General features: G+C 41.0%; 1 protein-coding gene across 1 annotated transcript; it reads right to left on the minus strand.

Annotated features, from left to right (window-relative positions):
• Positions 1-1,539: 1,539 nt before the first annotated feature.
• MXD1 (MAX dimerization protein 1) lies at positions 1,540-24,518 on the minus strand. The gene is made up of 6 exons (XM_006909517.3): positions 24,207-24,518; positions 23,370-23,469; positions 18,695-18,724; positions 6,200-6,314; positions 4,306-4,465; positions 1,540-4,047 (listed from the first exon to the last, which is right to left on the minus strand). The coding sequence occupies exons 1-6, from the start codon at positions 24,277-24,279 to the stop codon at positions 3,860-3,862; spliced, it is 666 nt and encodes a 221-aa protein (XP_006909579.1). The 5' UTR covers positions 24,280-24,518; the 3' UTR covers positions 1,540-3,859.
• Between the last annotated feature and the right edge of the window lie 641 nt (positions 24,519-25,159).

A 25,159-nucleotide genomic window follows, 5' to 3' on the forward strand; every position in this document is an offset into this window, starting at 1 on the left:
TCCTCAGTTATCTTCAAAAACAGAGATCTGATCATGTAGAGTGAGAAACACCACCTCATCTAAAGGGTGCCTTCTCCCAGGAAGGAGTTTTTACATCAGGAGTAGCCAGCTACCTAAATATACTGCATCTAAGAGTTAGACAAAGAAAAATAATAGATTGCCATGCAGGAAATTGCCTTGCAGCCTTTGACTTCCTGGTGCTCAACACACAGGGCAGGTAAAGCGGGAAGACAAAGAAACTTGGGGGAAACAAGTAAAGACTGAGGTTTGGGGGAATAAATAGATTATAAAGCACAATGAAAGTGGTATTCTTGCCAATACAGTATGGTGTAAAACCCTAAATAATAATGTGTATGTATATGCTTTGCAAAAATAAGGTTTCTCTTTAAAGGATGGAGAAGAGGCAAGAAAAAAGCCCATAAAAAATCCATTAGCAAGCTCCAAGATATTGCCAGACAGTTATTTTGAGCATCACAATCCTACGTACTTTACACATTTTTTTTTTTTACACCCTAGAATTTGCTCTTGGCCACTTCAGGGATGGAGACGAGAGGCCCATTGGGAACCCAGGTAAGGTCCCTTTTCTTTCTTTTGAAGAAAGTAGAGGTTAAAGGAAACCGTCTACCTTAAAAAAGCCCAAACCACCCAAGTGGCTGGTCTTAGGGTCAGGGCCTGCTCAGTTCTCAGTTCTGAATGGACACTGAAATGGTTTTAGTCTTGGGTTGACAGAAAGAAGAATCTAGGTCCTGCTCAAAAATGTGATGCTCTTTGAATCACTAACTAGCACTAATTGGGTCTGGGACTAGAGAAAGGTGTCAGCAGTCGCTATCAGCACCTTGAATTTAAGATCTCAGCTTAGCAAAAGAAAACCCAAACAAAACCACCCTGGGTGCTCGGCCCACCATTCTAAACCAACAGGCATGGACAACTACGTTTTCTGGGATGTTAACAGAAGCACACACATAAATGTTCTCACTGCATAAAATTAAATTGGACTACATACTCTTATTTTCCCATTTGCATTGCAATGGTAGCTATGAGTGTAGCTTAGATTTAGTTTTTTAAAATCAATTTTCACATAAAAATATGCACGTGCCTATATTTATACACATCTCTATTTACGTACAATTGTCAAAGTCTTAAAGGCTGGGGTTTATATCTTCGCCTATCCCCTCCCCACAACGACCCTAATAGAAAGGTTTTTCATTTTGCTTTAAAAAACCCAAAACAACCCAAAAGACTATATAGCTCTGAAGTCACGCTGGTGGATCAGTGAATGAGGACAGATTGGCAAATCAGGGCTGCCGATTAGCCACGTGGGGAAGGGGATTAGCTGCCTTGGGCTGAGTTTGCTGGTCCTGAAGGTTACAGTTTTGGTCAGAGAGACGCCTGGCTAGCATGCTGATTCGGTTTACCTTGAGCTTTGAAAGTAATATTTAACCCTGGTGTCAGTTTATCACAAGTGAACTGAAAATACAGCGATCTATCAAGTTCCACATTTCTATGCAGTCAAATTGAAAAGGACCAGACAAACAGTGCAAAGGTCAAATAATTACTGTTTTATATTGGGACAGTACATTTCATATTTCAACCAAAAGACAAAAATGCAGTTTAACTCAAAGGCACAACAATTAAAACACAGAAAATGGCATCTCGCAGATGCCTATTTCTAAATTAAATACACAGATTTCGTTCCCTTCCCTCCCCCAATGCAAGCCCACAAGCTTTTCCCAAAGTCTTGAGTTTTCGATGCCATCCAGCATCGTGGACTTGAGGCGCTTGAACGTAGCAATTAAACAAAATGCTTGCGAGGTCGAGCGAATGGCATTCGAAAGGGACCTCAAAGTGCAGATATATCTTTTTCAAACGTGTTACAGGCTGAGCTGGCTCTTTGAACACTATCACTCTGCTTAAATTCAGGAAGCAGGCTTTAAAAATGCAAAAGGCATACAAGTTGTATTTCAGTGCAAATCTTCAGCTGGTAATTGGAAAAGATTCCAATAATAATAAAAAAAAATCCTTTGTGTCATCTGCCCCCCCCCCCAAAGCTGAAATGAAGGAAAAACCAGAACAAAACAAAAACAAAAGAGTTACACGTGACTTTAGGATCATTTAGCAATCCACTACTTCCAATTAAAAATTTAAAAAATACATTAAAGAATCATTAAAAAGAAAAACAAAAGTAATCTTGCTTTGTTTACACTGCTCTTCACGTCTGGAATGAGCTTCCGTGTAGAGTGCGTTGGAACGTGTGGTTGTGTGGAAGGTGGTGGCGTCGAGCGGAGGCTGTGGCGTGCGAGACCGCAGGCCAGCCGGGAGCACGGGGCGGCCGCCCGCTACCGGCTCAGCCGTTGAGCCCTTAGGTTGCAGTGCGTCTGTGGATTTTAGGAATGTTCTCATCGCTTTGTGACACACACTCTGTTTCAGCGTCACAGATTTTACAAATGGTTCAAATTCAATGAAAAAGATTTGCCAGAGGCTGAAAACACCAAGACCTCAAAAATATGAATGCAAAAATATTAAGGGGAATGAACCAGTTTGGTAGGTACCTACATACAAAGTTTCTAGAACATCTATAAAAGCACAAAGTCATAAGAATTTATTTTCCATTACATTAGTTTATATAAAATGAATAAATAGTATTTATAGATTTAATGTGTCTTATGTACATATACATGTGCTCTGTTTTAGCTTAAATAAAAATGCTACAAAGTGGGAGACCACTTAAGGGAGAAATAACCAAAAAAGAAAAATCAGCCTTTTAAACTATCAACCCAAAAGTCTCCATAAAGAAGTTTCTGGGTGTGTCCAAAAATAATGAGAGGAATTCTAGTAACACTGTACCATCCCCTCCTGTTCACCTGCGACATAGAGTAGAAATATGGATTTTTCCTTTCACTGATGATGGACACTAGCTCAACTAGTGCCAAAGCTCAGTTATTGCTGAAAGTTAAATAGGAAAATAGATTAGAATTGGACCAAATGTCACTTATTCGGGGGGAAAAAGGCATAATCACTGTGTTAAGTGGGAAATGGAGATCTCATTTATCTCTGAGGTAGGAAAAAAAAATGTTCCAGAGACAAGTAGCATAACAAACTTTGAGGGGACATGTGCCTTGGGGGTAGCAGTACACAGTGCGGTCCCAAGAACAGCACACAAAAACAGATTGTGCCGTTTTGTTTGTGAGAACAAACAATATCAGAACTTTTATGAGCTGTGCAACCCCAAAGACATGCTCTCCAGGTGTCCGCTTTAGAGTGAGAAATACTGCTCCCATCCACACGCGGGTCGGGGGGTGAGCGCGGGGTGTGTGTGGGGGTGCTTTCTGGAGGTATTTCGGGCTCCTCACTGCCGTGAGGTCCATGGTGAAGTGCTCTTAAATGCTGCTTTCAAAGCTTACTTTGGAGTTCTGAGATCAGGATCTCAACTTCAGAAGTTTGTTTCCTTCAGTTTCCTAAGCACAAGACACATTCGTACATTTCTGCTAGGCAAGTAACACAGTAAGCCAGAAAACTTTAAGAAAGGTCTGGTAGGCTACATAGGGACAGTAAATAAGAGGGCAAAATTGCTGAGATGTGAAAGTTGCTTATTCCGTCTAAGAATTCTTGGGTGCTTCAAATTGATTGGAATGTACAGTCTCTCAGAGACGAATTTTTATGGAGAGAAAGAGAAGCTAGTAGATGCAATCAGAAACCCACAATCCTAAGCACTTCCTTGAAAACGTTTACAAAGCTGATTTTGGTAAAGGTGGTACACTGAAATTTACGTGCAAGGGAATTGTGGGCAGGTCCAATACACTACCTAATCAGATCCGACAGGGAGAACCATCCGGGGGGCAGCCGAAGCGACCACTCTCTCTTATAGACCAAGACACGTCTTGTGATTGTCCTGGAGCTTTATTCTCTTGATGCTGGAGCTGGAGTAGCCCTCGTCACTGCCGAGGCTCTGCATGCTTCCCCGCTCGTCAGAATCACTCACGCTGCTGCTGCTCCAGTCCAACTCACCCGTGAGATAGTCTGTGCTTTCAACGTCCACATCGATTTCTTCTGTGGGAGGACGAGAGAGAGGCAGTGGTGAAGGCATGCATTAGAAAACTCAGGCTGGAAGTCAAAACGACTCCAGTCAAGCCCTTCTTTGGAGGCTGGTGCCTAACTGCTAAAAAGAAAGAGGGACTGGTTACTGGAGGTCATACTATTCGACTTCTCTAAATCACAAGCAGGTTCCTAATTCCCTCTCTGCTCTGCCTCTGGCAGGTGGGAGGAAAAGGGGTAGGGGTGGTTGAAGACGCAGGGAGAGGAGCTCACCCCTGTCGGAGTCTGAGCGCTCCGAGGAGACCGTGGAGCCGATGCTGTCCATCCGTATCCTCTCGATGCCCAGTTTCTCCAGCTGCCTCTTCAGGTGTCGCTGCTCTCGCTGAAGCTGGTCTATTTGGTGAATGGCTTTTCTGTCACAATCTTCAAGTTTCTGTAAGTCAGAGGGGTAACTGTTGGAGCTAGCAGGCAGATTTCAAAGTTGGCAATGACCCTGTATCTTCCTCTAGCAGCGAAATGTGCCAGTACTCCTCAGAAGCCATCTGGCGTGTCACTTGTCTAGCTTCTCACAGAGACAGGAAGTTGACTGGCCAGTGATTCCTGTCTTGGCCTAGTGTCTTCAGTATTAACCATGCGGAGAACACCCGTACTGTCACAGGGACTCTAGGGGTGAGCTCTGACACTTCAGCGTCCTGGTACCCCTCAATTTTGATCCTGAAAAGAATGCAGGCAGGAACCCCCAACCTGGTCTCCCTCGTCCACGATCCTACCCTGAACTAATCTCTGAACTAGCGCACTGCATGTGATGGGAGCTTAAGAAACAGACTTCCATTAAACGTGTGTTTATTCAAGTATATGTCCCAGTTACACAAGTACTTTTTTCTGTCATGCCAAATCTCAACTTCTGTTTGTTAGGAGGAAGTAACAGTTCCCCCCTTTGAAGTTTGGATTCTAAATTGTTCAGCGTAAGAGCTTAAAAACATTTCCATAGACCACTTCTTTTTACAAATCTGTCCTCTAGCCTGTCATATTCTTCAGATAATTAAGAAGTTTAATTTTGGTTGTTTTGCTCTAAACAGAGATTCTCTTTCTCCCAGAATTTTCACGTATGCAGGCTACTAACCATAATTAAAGTGACATTTATCCAATCACGACTATAAAAACATACTGCACAGTGATTTGGGCTGTGGTTTTCAGGAATCTGAATACAACTTGCTCCGCCTTTGCTATTCAAACTACATACTGAGGCTGACTCTGTGCCAGACCCCGCAAGAGGTGCTGGGGATACAAGGTGAACACAAAGACCTAGTCTCCTCCGTTGTGGATTCTACATTTGAAGGATGGAGACAACCAAATAGTCACATAAACCACTGTTGGATGTTAACTGTGACAAGTGCTGAGAAAGACAGAGACACCCAGTTATAGGACACCCGTCACAGGAAGGTTTCCCTGAGCCAGTGCTTTCTGTGGCTGAGATCTGAAGGATGACAAGCAGTTAACTAGGTGAAGAAAGGAAGGGAAAGCATACCAAGCAGAGGAAACACCACGTGCAAAGACCCTGCGGTCAGAGAGCATGACAAGTGCTAGGGACTGAAAGAAGGGCTGGAGCAGAGAGGGTAATGTCCTGGCACAAGATGACGCTGTACACAGGTGAGGGGTAGGTCAGGCGGAGGAGCATGGGGTGGGCCTGGTGATAGTATATCCGAAGCCACAGAAGAGTTCTAAACAAGGTGACATGTTGATTTGAGCTTTGGAAGCACTGTTCTTGGGAAGCATGGAAATCGGCTCAGGGAGAAGTCGTGAGTTTATAGTAGATGATGATGAGATGAAAATGGAAGGAGACAAGGCTATGAAATATTTAGGTCTTGGAGACTTAGGTATATATAGCTAAAGAGCAAGAGCTAACAAGGGTGACCCTGAGTTTCTGGCTTGTATAATCAGATGGGCAGTTGGATGGACCGCTTAACTTCTGGTGCCTAGGGGTGAGAAATACTCAGTTGGGTCTGGACATGTTGAGTTTGGGATGCCTGGGATTCATCGCTGAGGCAAAATGAGAGAGCTCACAGGGGAGGACTATCCTGGAGATATACATTTGCTGTCCTCATAACAACAAAGAGACCGTTATTGGACAGGTAAAGATAAAAAGGCATCTCAAGGATACACTTACCTTTATGTGCAATTTGGCTTTTGTTAATAAACTCAGTGTAGTGTGTCGATTTGATTCGGGCCCAAGCGGCACTAGCCCCTTCAGCTTCTCCAGGCACAAGCGAAGATGGGCCCGTCTACAAAAGCAAGATCACAGTAGCATTTGAGAATTTCATGGTGGGCCAGCAAGCACCCCTAAAGAACAAGTTCTAAAAGAGTATGAAGTTGCCCAGGCTCACTGAGGGCAAATGCCACCAATGACCACTTGCCAAATAAACATCTTTTGAAACCAGACAACTCTGGTGAAAACCAAAGAGAAGCAAAATCCAAGATTTTCTACAGTTAAGTCTATTTATAAGTGTCAGAGTAGGGACAAATATCTGCTATTATTAGGTACATTTATCAGGTTATATTTAGATTTCTGGGTAATGATGTGACCCACAGGAAAAATCTAAATTCAGAAAATAGTGACATGCCAGGGTGAGAATCCTTTTAAACCGTACTTTCCCCATTCAGGACCACTAAATCACTATCTCATTGCTGTAGATAGTATTTACACATGAGAATGACACGTGTACGGTTATTCATTATAGCTTTATTTGAAATAGCAAAGACTGAAATAACCCAAATGACCATCAGTAGGGACCTGGTTAAATAGATTATACTACATCCACACAGTGGAGTACTATGCAGCTATGAGAAGAGAATGTGCTCTATGTGCTATTAGGAAAGAACTTTCAGATATAAAGTGAAGAAAAGCAAGACATCGAACTGCATATAACATGCTATCTTTGGGTAAAAATGGAGGAAAAACTATATTTGTGTTTTCTTGTATGGACATAAAGTCTAGAGTGATACATCGGAAATCAGTAACAGTAGCTGGTCAGAGGGAAGTCAAGGAATAGTCAGACTGGGACAAAAGAAGGGGGGTAATTTTTACTGAATAACTTTTTTATGCTTTTTGGTTTTTCAATGATGTAAAGAATTGCTAATCAAAAAGTTAAATGTATATATATGTTTTTAAATGAAAAAGGACATCATTGGTATTGCTACACTAACAAGAATGATGAACAGCTGGGGATAACCATGTGCATGTCCTGGAGCATGGCAGAACACTGCAATGGGACAGAGTGGGGGAGAGAGGCTGGATGAGGTAGAAGCCAGTGACCTACTGAAGGGAGAGCCCTTAGTCACAGACTGACCAGGGCGCAAGAGTTCTTAAAATTTTGGAAAACGATTTACTACTTCATTGAAACCTTGGTTTTGGGGCTTTATTCTAGAACCTAGCAGATCCTATGAATGTGAGAAATGGCCAAGATTCAAAGTTTTTGCTTCGGCCTACCACCTCCTTAATGCCTTCACAGGTCATTCCAGCCCATAGTGATGCCTCCATTTTCTGAGTACTTATTTGTTTATATTATTCACTGGGAAGCTGACTGACTGTTCTTCCTGAATTGTTTGGCATTGTTACTTAATCATTCACTGCAAACAAACTCCTTAGAATGTTGGGACTATAGCTTAATCATTGCTGTGTTGCCACAGTGTCTCCCACATGCTTAATAAATGTTTGCTGAATAGATTATGCCATCTAATCAACTAGACTTTAAGCTTCTTGAGGACAGAGTCTCTCTCTACTACATCTTTGCACCTTCAGCAGTGCTCAAGGTCCTGGGGTTTTAGACACAGGCCACTCTCCACACACAACAACCTGGAGCAGAGCTCCTGCGAGCCTGGAAGGCTACCTTCAGCTGAACTGAGAGAAAATCTTAAAGCTTAGTTTGTCCTTTTTCTCTCTCTTAAAATTTTTTACTGCATTAATAAAAGTTGGGAATGCAGACCAAAAGAAAAAAAACGGCTTCAGAAAGCTCTAAGACAGGTCACTATGCATGGTATTGACCAAGGAAGTGAATTCATACCCTTGTATCAAGACTTTGGGATGTTCCCCCAAGGCAGATCTAATAGGTGGTGCATTAGACACCCTTCTGAGCCCCTGACTCGTCCGCTTCTCAGCCTCCTTCCTCATCTGGATCTGGAAGGCACTGTTCTAGACTCTCCAAAGGCACTCTAAGCCTCGACAAGCTCGAGGAGAACAACATTCATTCCTGAGCTAGGAAGATTTTATGGTACAAATGCCTCACTACTTTATAAGATTTCTACTTGACCTGAAAACATGTCCATGTGTTGACTCACATTAGAGGTTTGTTCTTTCCAATATTGCATGGGGGGTGGGGAAAGAAAAGGGGAACTTGTACAATATACTTGTTCACCTTGGATGATGATATTCTTTGAAAAGAGCTATGAAAACGGATCATGTACTAGAAACACCGTGAGAAAGTATAATCCACTCACATACAGTTATCCAACTTATTTCATACTACAAAGTTTATAGACTAACTGTAGAGTTAGGAAAAACACTCAAAAATTACAATTAGACATTTTTAAGCCTGCTTGTTAATTGCAAAGACTGCATGATTCAGAACAGTGTCATATTGGTTTTTTATTATGTGGGTTTATCTACAGATGAGTATGTAAATTTTTCAGGAAGTTTGTCTACTGATAAAAATATAAAGTCATCTTTCTCTGCATCGTCATTTTTAGTTATACAGGGAGTCTAACCCAGAAAGTACGGTTTTCACTACCCAAATGTGGGTTTCCAAAGAACACTCCCAGTTGTGAGACTGGAAATAAGCGATTGACTAATTCGAGCTGAGGATAATCCATGTTCACTCAGTGTTTTCTGGCCTCATTCTGTGAAAATAGCACTGAAACGCTTTCTGGATTTCGTAGAGATCCAGAGCCAGCCTCTGTCTTTGGCAGTGCCAGCCATGGCCTTCTCCAGCACCTCACTGTTCCCGCCTGATGGCTGCTCTGCCCACCTGCACACATGTCCCCAGGTCCGTGCCCAGGCTAACCACAAGAAGGGATGAGGTATATGAAGCAGGCTCAGTTCCATCACACAGTAATGAAATTCAATTCCTGAACCAGATGAAAAAGCAAAGAGACCTCTCAGTGACAGCTCCCACTGAGGATCCTCACCTTGGAGACACCCAGACACACACACACTCCACGCTGGGATCTGAACCACTTTGGCTAGCCCAAGCACCCGTGGAGCTCCCAGATCCAAAACAAGCAGAACAGGCACTGGTCTCAGCTCTCCCTCCTTAGTCCTGACTAGTACCTTGCCAAGGCTCTGATCTTCTAGGAGGGCCTAGTGTCCCATTTTGAACCAGGTCCCATTTTGAACGTGGCCACTCCCCTTTGGGGAACTAGCGGGGGTTTTGCCAATATCCTCAACAGGAAGCCACTTGATACCTTGATCTGACTCGTCCTTGGATCTCCTCCCATCATATCTTCTTCAGACAGTCCTCCTTCTGTTGCCAAGAGCTGCCTCCCAGCTCCCCACCCCCGCAGAAAAGGGTTGTGTCAAACCCTGGCTCCCTCCTGTCCTTGACTGTCTTCTTTTTGGCAGTGATCCAACTACTTTGTACCTAGGTTATGAACTTTGATACATTTCACCTGCTGACTCTTCAGAAATGTCAATTTAGTTATTCTGAATGGGTTTTATATACCTTTGGGCTACAGTAGCATAATATAACCAATCTTTGAGCTATCATCGGTAATGCTCAGAATCGAGCATGACCTATAAATTAGATACAAGCTATAGCTCCTCTTCAATAAGTTTTTAAAGTATCTCAGATTTTCTTTGTTTTTAATTTTAATTCTGAATCTGGCAGTCACTGTGCAACCAACTATTATTGTTGTGATTAAGAGTAAAAATTTGGGATCCTAGCTTTGCCACTTACTCCCTGTGTGACCTGGAGCAAATTTCTTAACTCCACGTAGCATCCATGTTTCCTCAGCAGTAGGAGGAGGATGACAACGCCTACATGAGGGCCGCTGTATTACTGAGAAAAGGTAAAGAAGCACCTGGGCCAGGGTCTGATATGGAGTGCTCCATATATGGTAGCAGTTATTCTTTCAATCCTAGCTTCCTTTGTAGAAGGATAATTACTGGGAGCAAACAGAGATAATTATAGCACTATAATATTCCTTTTAAATCAGTAGAGAACTCCAAGTATCTCACTAGGTAAGTAGAGGCTATCTGGTAAAATCCAATTCAATAAACTCTTCCTTAAAGAAAACAGGCATCTTTTGTCATTAAAAGATTTCATGAAAACTCTAATCCATTTTCTATAGAAACACAGGTCTTGCTTACACTAAAGGTACTATTTTTTACATTTAAAAATTAGCAAGGATTTTATAAAGCTATTTCATGCAAAAAGAAAAGACTCCGTGGCCACCCATATCATATAAAGGCAGGGGAAGAAGGAAGTCCAAGGTTGGGAGGAAAGCATCTGAAATGCCCTGGGCCTGCTTCCTACATCTCTACTGTGATGGCCAAAGGAAAATAAAAATTGGGACAAAAAGTACTGATCTTGGAAATCCAAGCACATCTCTGGAAGTGTAGCCATGTCCAGAAACTCTAAACTATTTCATGTACAATAGCAAGAAGAAAAGATAGCATATTTAAAAACAAACTTAAAACAGTTTGAGAAGGATTTCTAAGAAAACTATAAAACTGCTGAGAGACATAAGAAAATCTAAATAAATGGAAAGAATAGCACATTCCCGTATACGAACCCTCAAAATAAAAATGGCAATGTTACTAAGTTTGTCTACAAATTTAACATAATTCCCCTTCCCCACCAAAAAAATCCAACAGTAGTCTTTTTAATGCTGGGAAATGAGTCTAAACTTCATCTAGAAAAATAAACGTATGCCAACATTTTTGAAAAAGAATGAAGAGAACTGTGCTGTACTGGATATTGTGTTATAAAGCTTCAATAATTAAAAACAGTGTATATTAATATAGAAATAGACACAAATCAAGTGAACAGAATAAAAAATTCATAGGAATTTAGCATATAATGGAGATAACACTGCAAATTCTTGGGCGAAAGAATGGAAGTCAGAAAATGGCAGGGAAGTGGGGAGATTAACATCGAAATAAATTCCAAATGTGTTAAAGATTTAAATATAAAATACATTTGTATGCCACACAGTTCTGTTGTTAGTTTTCCTTAATTCTAGTCATCCATGAATTATAGAAAACTAAATATGCAAGTGAAGGAAGTCATTAATAAAGAGGCTCTGGGCTGTTTGAGGCGCTACCTCCTACCAGAGCTCTGGCACTGACAGAAGGCCCCTGGACTAACCAGCATGCTCTCAGACAATTCTGAATGCTGCTCTTTTTATTTCTGCCTCCAGACTCAAGCTTCCTTGATTCTATCCACGTCTCTCTCTCTCTCAGGCCAGCAGATTTGTAAATTGGGGAATAGATGCAACAAAAAAAGTAGGACTAGAGGTAGATTATGCTGTCTGCAGACAATGCTCCTGAATTTACTGTGTTACCTCTAAAGTTATTTCTGACTTGGATGCAGTCAAGACCAGGAATGGGATCAAATCAGGTGGGTGTATGTGTCTGTGTCATGAGGGAGGCATTGTTATTAGAGATTACTCTTCTTTCTTTCTCTCTTTCTCTCTCTCTTTCTCCCTCTCTTTTCTTTTCTTTTCTTTCTTTCTTTCTCTTTCTTTTCTTTTTTAACTTAATTTTTTTTACTCTTCTTTATTAAAGGTGTAACTGAACTATCTCTGTCAGATTTTCAGAGTAAAGTGAAAAAAGACACAAGAAAGAATTATAAGGTTAGGGCAGAGTGAAGAAGATGACAGCCAGTGAAGAGGGTAGGTAAATAATTAGGTTCATTGGTGGAAATCTTGAAACAAACACTTGGCTCTTTCATTCATTTATTCCACTAGCATTTCTCAAAGGATTACTAGGCACTGCAGGGGATAAATGTTAAGACCAAGTCTCTGACCTGGAGGTACTTAAAATCTAGTTGGAGTCATCAAACATGTAACAAATTATTGCAGAATTATTTATCTGAGTGACCTTCAGACCATGACAAATATCAGCTCCCACCGAAAGTTCTAAAATGAGCTCCCTGCTGCCTTTTACCAAACATTCCTTCATTTCCTTCACCCATATCTTGTTTGACTTAACTTGTCCATAAAGGTTTTCAAGCTTTCGTAGCCTATCGTAAGCTTTTTTTTCTTTACCAAATAGATCACCTTCATTTATTCATTCGTTCATGTGCCACATATCTATGTATCTGTTGTTTCTTTCATTACCAAATAACAGAAGAGACTTCTATTTTGTGTTAACTTCTTAGAGCCTAGAAATAATGTATCTGCTGATGTTGACCTAAGAGTAGAATCTGATGTCTTTAGTAATCCATGTTCCTTCTCTTTGAGGAAAAGCTCTACTTAACGAACAAGATACACTGGACCTCACTGAGTACTAGTTTTCATTAAAATTGGGCTTAAGATCATTAACCAGAGAAGAAAAAAAAGAGTTACATAAACAATTGCCTACCTAACTAAGGTTTCACCATTTTATCTTCTACCTTTGTGTGGACACAGACTTAGCCAATTAAATAGCTTCATAAATCCTATAGGATAATTGGAAGTGAATAAAAATAATTTCAGATATGGGTATATGTGAGATGTATAGTGAGAAAAAGAGGTTATTTAGTATAAAGTAAGAAGAAACAAATCTTCTTAAGGGGTCAAAAATTACTTCCTAAAAGTAATTATAGGTCACAAGAGATCCTAACCTTCAGATTTGGAGCTGAGAACAAAGCCTTCCTGAGTTAAACAAAAAATCCAGATGAAGACAAGTCATGCTTTGAGGGAAAAAAGTATTCTTCTCCTTTTACTCAAATGATCCCTTTGTAAAAAAATTGCCAAATGCATCTTTATTACCAATTTAATTAAAACTTTGAAAGGTTTTCAAGATTTCTCATAATTGTGATAGTAATCTTTGTAAAAAAAAAATATGAAGGTAGTTATATATGTGAGCTGTAGGGGAACATGGCACTCAGTGAACAAACAAACAGCAATTCAAGGCAGCTACATTTTGAAGTTATAAAATCACTTCTCTCTTAAAAGTATGAAATACATAAATATGCCTCATTAATGTTTCCTTTCTAGAGCCCAGTTAAAAAAATACAAAATATATGAGAATTTAATTAGTACTTGGCTAGCTCTATTTTACGCTTTATTAATGTCTATGACAAAAAGTCGGGGAGTTCCCCCAGTGCTCCAGGTAGGGGATTGGGAATTGGTTGAATAACTAGCATGTCTCTTTCTCCAAGTTCTTCCAAGGGCAAACGCCATCTACTCAAGAGGTATAGTTTAGGAAATATGGCTTCTGGTGGTACAAATCTGAGTGTTCCTCCACACCAGCAACATAGACCAGATTTGCACACTGATACTTATCACCTTCCTTTGTAGTAACCAGGCCCTGCCCTTAACTCATGTGGCAACAGAGCAATGTGAACTTGTTACAACATCCTACAGTGAAATCCGAATGTGGTCAAGGGAGTTCAGAAGCGGTAAGAGTGGTGCAATGCATACTGCAACAGGCCCAATGCAAAAGTCAGGCCCCTACCCCTTTGACATATGGAGTTTGGCCATTTGAGAAGCCAAAACCACAAAGAAACTACTATAGGGACCTGCAATGAATTAGAATACCCTGACTGAAATGGTTTCACATGCCAGACCAGATGCCACTGAAATACTGTATCATATCCTCAGAGTGGAGTCCTGATGAATACCAATTATTCAGAATCTCTAAAGTGCCACCAAATGAAAATAACAGCTTAGATCAGGAGGCTGAGTCCTCCCCGCGGAGTTCAGACAAAAATCTTTTGTCATGGGGTTGAGAAGACTCTGGCAGAGGTAATCTCTCTCTAGACCAGCTGCCTAATTCCAGCAAGGCCTGCATATGTACCATTCTAGAAAAACAAGTGTCTACTATTAAAGGAGATGCTAGAGCCTTCTTCTGAAAAAAAGTCCATTCTAGCACCTGACTCCTGACCCACTGGCTGCAGCTTATATGTATTCACTCAGTCTCCATTAGCTGAAGGGTGTATTGAAAGGCATTCAAACCAGAAGAATTCCCAGATAAGAGAAGGAAACAACAGAATTAACAATTAGAGGCATATAACAAAAATAAAAAGATTTTCTATATTCCAATAATAAATAATTACAATGGGACACCAACAGCGATTTAAAAAATATATAAACCCAAGAATACCTCTTACAATAAATGTGCAGGATCACATGGAAACACTATAAAACTTAAGAGACAGAAAAGAGATCTGAATGAAGACACACCAAATCCTGGATAGAAAGATCTAATACGTAAATATGAGCTTTTTAGGGTTAAGTTATATTGGAGTTATTTAATTTTGATTCTAAAAATCCCAAAAGTATTTGGAGGAATTGGTGAATCAATTATAAAAATTATCAGGAAAAAGAAACTGATGAAAATAGCTAAAAACATGGTAAAATAAAAAAAGAAGGGAGGAAGAGTAGAGATTTGCTTTACCAGATTCCAAAGCGCATGATAAAACCTCAATGATTAAAACAATGTATACTGGCACAGGAAGAGCTGGATCGGTGAAACAGAAGAACAAGTCTAGAAACAGACTCAGCCATAAACAAAAATTTAGTATACGACAGAGACAGCAACTTCAAACAGTGAGAGGAGACTGATTCTGTAAAGGTAAATGATAAACTTCGCAAGTTATGTGATACACAAAGGGGCAGTCTTTTTCATATATATCCTTTATGTTATAGAATCTTTTCAAAATAAAAACTTCTCAATAGAAAATTGGGCAAAAGTTTAACAGGCAATTCTCTCTCTCACACACGCATACAGAGTTAAAGATATGGAAATTGTTAAATTGCTAGGAATATAAGAAATACAAATTAAAACAAATTGTGTTTTTGCTTTTTCTTTTTTTTTTTTTTTACTAATCAAATTCATGAAAGTCTTAAATTATAAGCTTGTGAAGGTACAGGAAAAATATAGCCTATAACCTGCCTGGTGGGCAAGCCAGCAGTCAACATCAAAACCCAAAACAAGGTGTATAACATTAATTTCACAACTATAAATCTACCCTAAGAAAATAATTATGATGTTGGACAGAGATTTATCTACAAAGTAGATTAAGGAACCATGGTTTATATTAGCAAAAAACTGGGAAGAACTTAAAATAGGGGATTAGTTATGTGAATTATAGCATAGCCATATGATGTAATACTGGGTATCTATTAAAAGTAATGTTAGAAAAGGTGATTTAACGTTGGAAAAGTTCATAATGTAGCTTAAAAAGTAGAGGTAAATTATTTACTATGATCCCATATTGATTTTAAAAAGTCTAGGTGGATATAGAACTTAGCAGGAACATTAGCAGTTGTTACTGCTGAAGGTCTATTACAGCTGATTTTTATATTCTTTGTGCTTTTCTGAATTTTCCAATTTTCTTAACTATATTTTTAAAGTTGTTTTCCAAAAACAATTGGAAAGAAACAATTCAAAGTTCCATTGGTTTCCTCTGGCTGCTAGAATTACGGATGATTTAATTTTTTGTATGATTTTCTATATTTCTCGTTTTTCTACAAGATTATTTTAAAGAAAAAAACACACACCACACATTCACCAAGAGTGTCTCCTTAGGAGGCTAGACCCACAAAATGAATTAAAATGCAGAGAAGCCAAGTCCAAGCGACAGACTCTGGTATCTACAGTGATACTGAACCGAGCCCTCCACCCCAGGGCTGGGTCTTCACTGGGCTCCATTCCCAGCACCTACTACATGGCACCTTCGGTGGTCACAGACACCTAGTCTACTGAATGGAAGATACCATTGCCACCACCATCTCCCACCTCCACCATACAGGAAGCCTTTTCTCTCCCCACCAATGCAGCAATGTAGGGTATAATATCCTCAGAGTGGAGTCTTGATGAACACCAATTATTCAAAATCTCGAAAGTGCCACAGAAAAGGTTTCTGTGTAAAAAAAAAAACCTAAGTAAAATGAACTCTGCAATATCAAAGAGAAAAAAAATCCCACAGTTAGAAGTTCTTAAGTTGCTACTTTTTTTTGGCAAGTGGTAGGGGGGAGCCATGCCGATCTTTTTATGTGATGATGTTAAGGTAGAAAATGGCTAAGGAGTAGTAGCATTTAGCAAAGAGGTTTTATTCTATGGCATTTGGCTACTAAAACCAGGGAGGCTCAAAGAGTAACTGTTCAGCTGACCTCAAAACCCTAAAATCTTAAGCATCCACATCAATTAGGAAGAAGAGCCTGACAAGGCTGACCTCCTCTCCTGGACTGAGCAACTAATGCTTGGTTAAATTAAGTGAATTTGAGTCCTTCCTTCCTTCTCTTCGCATCACATGCTCTAGACTAAAAGAATTATCAAGACCTTAAAGGACCAAATTTAAAAAAAAAAAAAAAGGACAATAAGGAAAGTAGATAAGAAACCCTTCAACAGGCAAAAGTTGACTAGTCATACATGAGCAGTCAGAATTATAAGCAGCTTGTCCAGTGGTGACTTTGAATCCAGTCTTCTAGACTCTTTGCCTCCACAATTGCCTGCGCACACCTCAGTCCTAGCCCTTAGTGTATTAACTGAACTTGTCTCTCCAGCTTTCTCTTTAAACAAACTACATTTCTCTTGATGGGGACCATGCTGATTTAATACCCCAATAGGAACTCATTTAATACTCAGTGCTGAGCAAAAGTTCTTGGGATAGTGTAGGCAGAAAATACATTTTTGAACTGCTAAAATAAATAATTAAATTGACATTCTGTGGCATTCTTGCACAAAGCTGTAGTAAGCCTAAGAGCCCTTCTCTGAAGGGATGAAATTTTAATAATTAAAAAAAATGCCTAAGTAAAATGTTAGAGGGGAGGAGAACTAGAAGACCTTTCAGCTGAAAAACTCCCAGTTCACCCCGCTCACCCCAAAGTCAGGAAGATGGAAGAAAATCTAAAGATGAAAAAGAGAAGCCATATTTGACTCTCTTTCCACCTTCAGAAGAGATACTTTTGAATTTCCAGTTCATGATATATAAATCCCTAAAGCATAAAGGAAGCTCTGATATAAAACACAGCTAGTCACAATCACAGAGAAATTAAAAGGGAAGAAAGGATGGGGAGAAGCACATGTGCAGTGTGACACACTTGCGTGCGCTCGCGCTCTCGCGCGCGCTCTCTCTCTCTCTCTCTCTCTCTCTCACACACACACACACACACACACACACAATTCCACACTGGAGTAATATTAAATGCCCTGTTCCAAGATTCGCCTTCCTAGTAAAGATCTGGTGTGCCCTTTCACTGACAAAACGTCATGCAGATCCTGACTTTCAGGGTCAGGCTCTCTAAAGAGGGTTTGAATGGTATAATCACATGTATTTACAGAGCCATATAACACATCATCTCATTCATGCAGGATACCAAGAAAGCCATTCAATCTGGATGGGTAGCCATATTTCAAGCTGAAGAGAGCTCAGAGACCAGGATGCGCCTGTTCAATGGTTCTCAGCTTGGATGCACATGAGAACCACCTGGGGAGCTTTTAAAAAATACTTGTGCAGAGTCTAAACCGAAACCAATTAAATTAGAATTGCTAGGGGTGAGGTCTGGGTATTGTTTTTTGGTTTTTCTTTTAAAGTGCCACAACAATTATCATGGTTAAAGAAAGTGGTATTTTTAATTTGTAAAAAATCTTTATTAGAGATAGAAGATTTGCTTTAAAAATATCCCATGGGGGGTAGCTCCATAGTGGTTAGCACATCTGCTTTACATGCAGAAAGTCCTGGGTTCGTGCCCCAGGTGGAGCCACGGACCATACCCCGGGTGCGCCAGGCCCTGGGTGAACGCCACGAGCGTGTGGGAGAAGACGCCGATCCCTGGGTCAGGGGTGGAAATGGTGCGGGGCGGAAATTAAAGAGGGGAAAAAAATATATATAGATCCCATGGATGGGGTGGTTTTAATTATATAAGATTGGTAAAATGCTGATAATTGTTGAAGCTGGGTGATGGATACAAGAGAGTTGATTGCATTATTCACTCTACTTTTTTATATTTGAAAAATTCTATAATAAAAAGTTATAAAATTAGCACAAATAAAATGTGTTCTCTTCCTCCCAAATGGATAAGTGTATATACATAATGTATTTAGCATTAAAAATATTTTTAAAAATTGCAATAAAAACTTTGAAACTGATCCTAATGTGTAACCAGAGCTGTGAACCACCAGGCTATATCATTGAAGGAGAGGCAAACGTGATTTGGAAAATAAAGATTTAAATAAGCAGCAAGAGGCAATCTAGGTGAGAGAGATCAACTTAGGCTTGTGGCAAGAAGGAGCCCAGTGAGGCCGGCCGGCCAATTTCTGCTATGCATATTATTTGCCTGAATTTTAGGAATCTTTATTCAGCTACCTAAGTGATTTCTGGGCAGTACTGCTTAGAGGGCCCAGAGTGAGCTTTTAAATCAGGTGCCACTTATGGGAGGAGTCAAGAAGAACAAATGAGTCTCAATATAAAATGCATCAAAACTGCCCCCCACTGCAGCCCCCAAATCCCCAACTCACCTATTTTTTTCCATTTCATTGTGAGTTGATCTGAAAGAGGGAACAATAAGAAAAGAGTAAAATTATTTTTGTCTTAAAGGACTACTTCAACACCAACAATTATTTTAACTTCTTTCTCTCCAAAGTTGGTAGGAGAGAAGACAGAGAAAGTGAGAAAAACTCTGTGGGCTCTACTAAAGAAATTACTCCCTGTGGAGAGTTAGATAAAAGTATATGTATAAAATAGAGTGCAAGGAGAAATGACAAACTAAGAGGCATACAATCCCTAGTGGAAAAGTAATCCATTTTAAGAAAGGAAATAAAAGGGGTCTATTTATACAAACAAAAAAAGCTGCACAATGCAATGTGAATTTGAGTCATATAATCCCGCAAAGCTTTCTTTAGGCTGAGGGTACAACAGTGCGGGTGGCACCCCCACCTCAGCCCCACAGTTTTTTCTAGGTATAGTATACACCAAAATTTTATGCTAAGTTGTTTCATTATAGGATACAGTTTTCACTAGTTTTAAATGGATAACAATAACGCCTCTTCTCTCAATCTTTCTAATCCCTGAAGTAACTTTTTTATCATGTACAACTTCCTGAAAGATGTTACTATTGAATAGCTACCAAATGATTTTAGGATGGGGCTTTCAAAACTCAGCTCAACATAGAGATGATAGACTGGTTAAAGCAGCAGTTAGGGTGAAATTTGAAGTCCACCTTTGCCACTGACTGATACTGTGAAAGAAATAAAAATGTTTTACCATTCTGTCCTTGATTAACCTCTCTGTAAAGTGGGAATAAAACTTATTTTCAATTTTCTACTGAACAAGTGTGGGTCAATGAGGTAGCAACTGTAAAAGTGATTAGAGAGCCTTGGATGAAAGCTGTGGTGGATGTGAAATCATATTATTACTTATTTATACCTGACCTCGAATATAAGGCTTAGTCTAAGAATTTATGGACAGATTTCCACAAAAGTCACAAGAAGTCAATGTGGCCACTTTAGCATCCTCGTCACACAATTCCTCCCTGACTAGTTATAAATAACTTGAGGAACTTCACCCTCCCAGTGTTATAAAGACACTGAATCTTGATCTTTCTTATGGAAATTCTCTGGTATCTAACCAGTTCAGGAGATTAAACCCTTGCTCTGATTATGAAATTTTTGGAGCTATAATCAGAACTTTACTGGTCCTAGGAGATAAATTCTCACAGTAATCATGGAAGATCACTACTTCCATGAATGCTCAGCACTCCTGTACATCAAGGGGCATCACCAGGTTCACTCACCAGTAACCAGGGCTGGCATGAGTGCGAGAGAGAGAGTGCGAGAGTGCGAGAGTGCGAGAGTGCGAGAGTGCGAGAGTGCGAGAGTGCGAGAGTGCGAGAGTGCGAGAGTGCGAGAGTGCGAGAGAGAGAGTGTGTGTGTGAGTGTGTGTGTGTGTGAGTGTGTATGTGAGTGTGTGTGTGTGTGTGTATGGGAAATATCGAATCTGGCACTAAAACTTCTCTTCCACAAGGCTCTTGGGATACCAAGTTTTATTCATGAGGAAAGACAATATTTGTTTTCTAGATAAAGGATATACGAACCTCAAAATTGGTTAACTTAAAAGCTTTAAATTGATTCACCTGGCTATCTCTCAGCATTCATTCTTCAGTAATATTTTTCTGACAGTTTACTTCCTGCAATGGCCAGTAGGATACCATAGTTAACAAGACTCTGGCCTGCAACTGCAAACCTTTGGCTTTAAAGCACGTGGCATTTTAGTTTTAACAGGGAATAACAAGTTCAAAGTCTGACAGATTTTTTAAATGGATGAAAGTATATAACAGCTGGTCAAGATTTCCCTGTTTCACTGCAGGCAAGGACCATCCTCAGAAGGTGGAGGACAGTGGATATTTGAAAAAAACATGGTCTCTGATTAGAGAAATAATAGCACACAGGGCACTCTTACCAAAAAATTCTGCATTCTTTGAAGATACATATAAAAAATTTGGAATCCTCAAGATAAACTTTTAAACAAATTCCAAAGGAAGCACAACTCCTTCCAAACTTTGAACAGAGTTTTAGAAACTGCGGATCTTATTTGATTACTTAAGGGTGAACACATGGTGATTTTTACAAGGGGTTTTATACCTAATGGCTAGGGCATTACTGAAGTGCATTTGGTTTACTGAAACCGAGTTTGTTTTTAATAAAAAGCAGACCTTTCAAAAATGATCAGTTCAGAGATTTCCTGCCAACTCTGTTGATGGGTAAACACTTATATAATTAAAGCATTACAAAAATATATAGCTACCTCGTGTGGAAATTATTTTCCATGTGATTACTAAAAAGATTTGATTACTCTGCAATCACCAATGGTCAAATGTCACCATTGAAAAATACATTCTAACAAAAAGATAACTAAGCCAAATTATTGAATATCTGAGAATAGGAAAAGTCTACGGGTTCAAAAAAACTCCCCATGTCAGGTCAGCTATATAGCCACTGTCTCATAAAAGAACTGGATGGCAAGTCCTAAACTTCCTCTTTTACATGAGTGTCAAAGTCTGCTTTACCAATTAAAAAAAAACCAACAAAACATACTTTTAAAAACTCTGGATTTCATTTCTAAATAGTAACTTTTCAAAAATCAGTAGGAAAGGAAAAATAAAAAAGCCTATCTCCCTGTTTTCTAGTAGTTCTCTAGATAATTCCAAAACAATATTCATAATTTGTTGTTTTTGTTTTTTTAACAAGCGACTAGAGAAACTTAGGATCAGTTCCCAAGAAGTTGGATATGCAACTAAATCTTATTTTTTATTGGCCAAGGAAAAGTACCACCAAGATTCCACAAGCAAAGAGCATAGCATTTCAACTTAACAAAAATAAACTGTTACCTACTGGTCTTATAAACCAGCAGTAGTCTCTCCATAGCCCCTACCTCAATTCAAAATCATGACCATACATAGCCTTGGATACAAGTCTAATTCAAATCAAGGGGTCAAACTGCATTCTCTGGGGAGACGTCTCACTGGTCAGGTAAGGGTCATTCCAAATAGGTCATGAAGGAAGTGATTTAAACAAAACAACTTGCCCTTGCTTCATATGATTGTTTGGTGCCATCTCCAGGTTTAATCATGGTCTCTCAGAGATCCTGGCATCACCGAAGATATTGTACTAATTCATTATAGTCAAGAATAGGAACAACTGTTATAGCCTCATGTCTCTAACCAGGGAAGGCAAACCAGAATAGAGCTTTTCTAAAACTCAGGAGCTGTAGCCATTTTTCATATTATAGAGAAGAGAAAGAATCTGTTTCTTGGCTTGAAATTCTCAACTATAATTATTTTTCTTTCCTAATCACCTTCTGGGACCGAGCCTCTTCTCTTCAACCACATCTCCTTTTCCTCTCCCTACCACTATACATCCCCCAACTTTCCTGTGAAACTCAGGAAAAATAAAGTGCTAGGGATTAAGCCTTGGCTATTAATGTGGACAACTCCTCTCAAATCATGAGTGGACAAGAACAAAAGCACTAAATGGGCTTTCTTTTTCCAGAAAAATAAACCGAAAGGCTTCAAAGATTTTCCAAACAAAAATTTAAAAATTAATGCTGTAACGATATGTAACACAGCTAAATTGTTTTATACCACTGCATAATCCAAGTCAGTATTGACATCCTTCTTAAAGGCCCAAGGTACCCAAGCACAGATCTATTGGCTGTCACCTTTAGGTAATGCTAAAGATGGGAGAGAATGGAAAAACCACCAGGTAATTATCTGGTTCATCCTTCATGTGCCTTCCTATTCAAGAGCTCAGCACATGTGTGCTGCTCACATCCTGTGGTTCTACCAGCTCTAAGGACAATGGAGTGAATCAAGGACAAAAGAGGCAGCAAGAACAAGTGAGTTTTAGGTTTAAGTAGGAGCCTTCTGGTTTTTGGTGGTCTGTGTTATGCTGCAGAAACTAACCAAATACAGTTACTTGCAAGGAATTATTCATGAGGATAAGAAACGGATAAGAATTCTAAATCAGTGATGAAAATATCAATGATTTTAGTAGAATGAAAGGTATAATTGAATGGGTCTAATAAAACAGATTTCCTAACTTATATTTTAAGAGCAAAGAGGGAAAAAAAGGCAATGGCATTAATGGAGTACTCATATGGACCAGGAACTATGTTCAAGCCTTTAATATGTGATTCCACTGACCATTAACCAAACACTTCCTAGTGAGATTCAGACTGTAAGAACTATAAGGCTAACATAAAAAGGCTGTAGCATACTAATATTTTACTACATGTTCCTCTATCACCAAAAAGGCAGATTTTACCCTTGCTCATTCCTCTTTGCCATTATGAAAGATATGACAAATTATATGATCAAACCACTACATTTAATTTACATGTCATATAAGAAATCCTACCACCTATGCCAAATCTGATACTTTAACGTGTTTATAAAATTCTCACTATGAAAAGTAAAAAAAAGAAAAAGGAATAATGTTCATTTCTCTTTTCTTTTCAACCCTCTCAACCGAAACAGAAGAGCTGCTTCCTCCAATGGCTTAAGACCATGTGTGCATTACTGAATCATGATCGCCACTTAATTTACTGGGTTGTAATCACAACAGATAACTTCCATTCTGCAGCCTGTGTCATCTGCAGTATAATCTAAAAAGGAAAGAGAAATATTTACCAAATTACCTGCTGCTGCTGTTATTCTTCTTGGATTTGCTCCTCCGTTTTAAGGCATCTCTGTCCTTGTTATTGTATGGTAACATGGAGGCATAACCATGTTCAGCTTCTAGAAAACCGGAGGATCCAGTTAATGAATGAGCCTAGAACATCCAATACTCTCCCCCTCAATAGTATTTTCTTTTAAAAATTTACTTATTTTTCATTAAAATAATATTGTGGAAATAATTAAACGGAGCAAGATGGAATTCTTAGAACAATGATTGTTTTTTAAATTGTGTGAATACCCTCAGTTCGGAGCAAGTGTAAGGAGCATTCCAGCTGCTCATTGTTGAGAAAGACCCAGCAAGTCGGTAAGCGCATGGAGCCTGGGTTTCCCATTGGCAACGTCCAGCAGGTGTGTTAAGTGGGACCAGCCTCAGGCGAAGGTGCGAGGCAAACACCGGGAGCAGGGGGTGAAGAGACAGGGGAGGCGCTGCTCCTCCGGTTGGGAGATGGGGCGTCAGGCCCACTTGGGAGCCGGCTGGGTGGAACCCCAGTGAGGTAAACCAAGGGCCTGGAGGAGGGGGCTCCGGGCACCCCATTCTCGACGGTTTGGGGAGAGGGCGACACTCGAGACCTCGGGGTGCAGCAGCTCCTTTTCCACCCCTATTCATTGCCTTTGGGGGCAGCGGGCGGCCTCACTTCGGACCGCGAGTGGGGAGAGCTGGAGGGGTTGGGAGCGCTCGCGATCGCGCTCTCCGCGCCTCCAACCACCCCCGGAGCGGCTGGGCGCTGGGACCCGCAGCGGGGCCCCTCAGAGACCCTGGCCCTGGCTCAGGTCGGACCCCTCCTGTCCCCGTGCACCTCTCTCCCGCCGCTCCAGGTAGTCGGCCGCCTCCAGCAGCATCTGGATGTTCATCCGAACCGCCGCCGCCATTCTGCACCGGGGGCCGGAGCCACGGGACCAACCCCCACTGCCCACGGGCTCGCAGCCGACGCCGGACACCCAAGCCCTGCTGTGGACCGGCAAAGCAGAGTTGAGAGAGCCCCTCTGGCGACCACGCTCGCAGGAAGGGGGAGGGGGCCGGTGAGCTGGGCACCGCCAACACCGTGACAGAACCCGAAGAGCAGCAGCAGCCGCCACCGCCGCGGAGTGTTTATCCCCGACTCACCATCCCCCCGCCCCCAGTCCCTTCTCTTGACAGGCCCGCTTCAACTGCGTTCCTCATTGGGCACCCCAAAGACTGCCCCGCCCCTGGCTATGTCCGATTGGGGGAGAGCATGACGGCCCTGCCCCGCGGAGTCCGCTCCTCTCGCTGATTGGTCACACTTGACAAGGCCCAGGCTCCACCCCCTCTTTCCAATTGGGAACAGGATTCTCAACTCCGCCTCGTGCTCCTTCCCTGTTTTCCATTGGTTCTATACCGACAACCGGGCCCCCTTTTGCTTTGTTAGTATTGGCCCAGAGCTACAGAAAGCAAGCTACTTCGCCTGTCTCCTATTGGTGAAACCTTCCAAAACCTCCCGGCTACGATGACGTCACCCTTCTCCAGGTCGGGCAATCCATGAGTAGCTGGTGGTCAGCGGCTCTGCTACTCCTCCCCGGATCTGGCATCCGCTGGGAGGGCGACCCGGGCGCCGGGCTGAGGTGATTCACCCGCCGTCGCGGCGGAACTCGGCTCCACCCTGTCCCTCCCAGCCTCGCCTCGGACCTGTTGCCGGGACCTGTCCCCAGGGACAAGTTTCGGGCACCTGCTGGGCGTCCCTCGATTGTAAAGCTGGAACCGCGCCTTGCCTGGGCCTGGGCAGACTTCCGG

Source organism: Pteropus alecto, unplaced genomic scaffold (assembly GCF_000325575.1).
Source record: "Pteropus alecto unplaced genomic scaffold, ASM32557v1 scaffold131, whole genome shotgun sequence".
NCBI classification, from domain to species: Eukaryota; Metazoa; Chordata; class Mammalia; order Chiroptera; family Pteropodidae; genus Pteropus; species Pteropus alecto.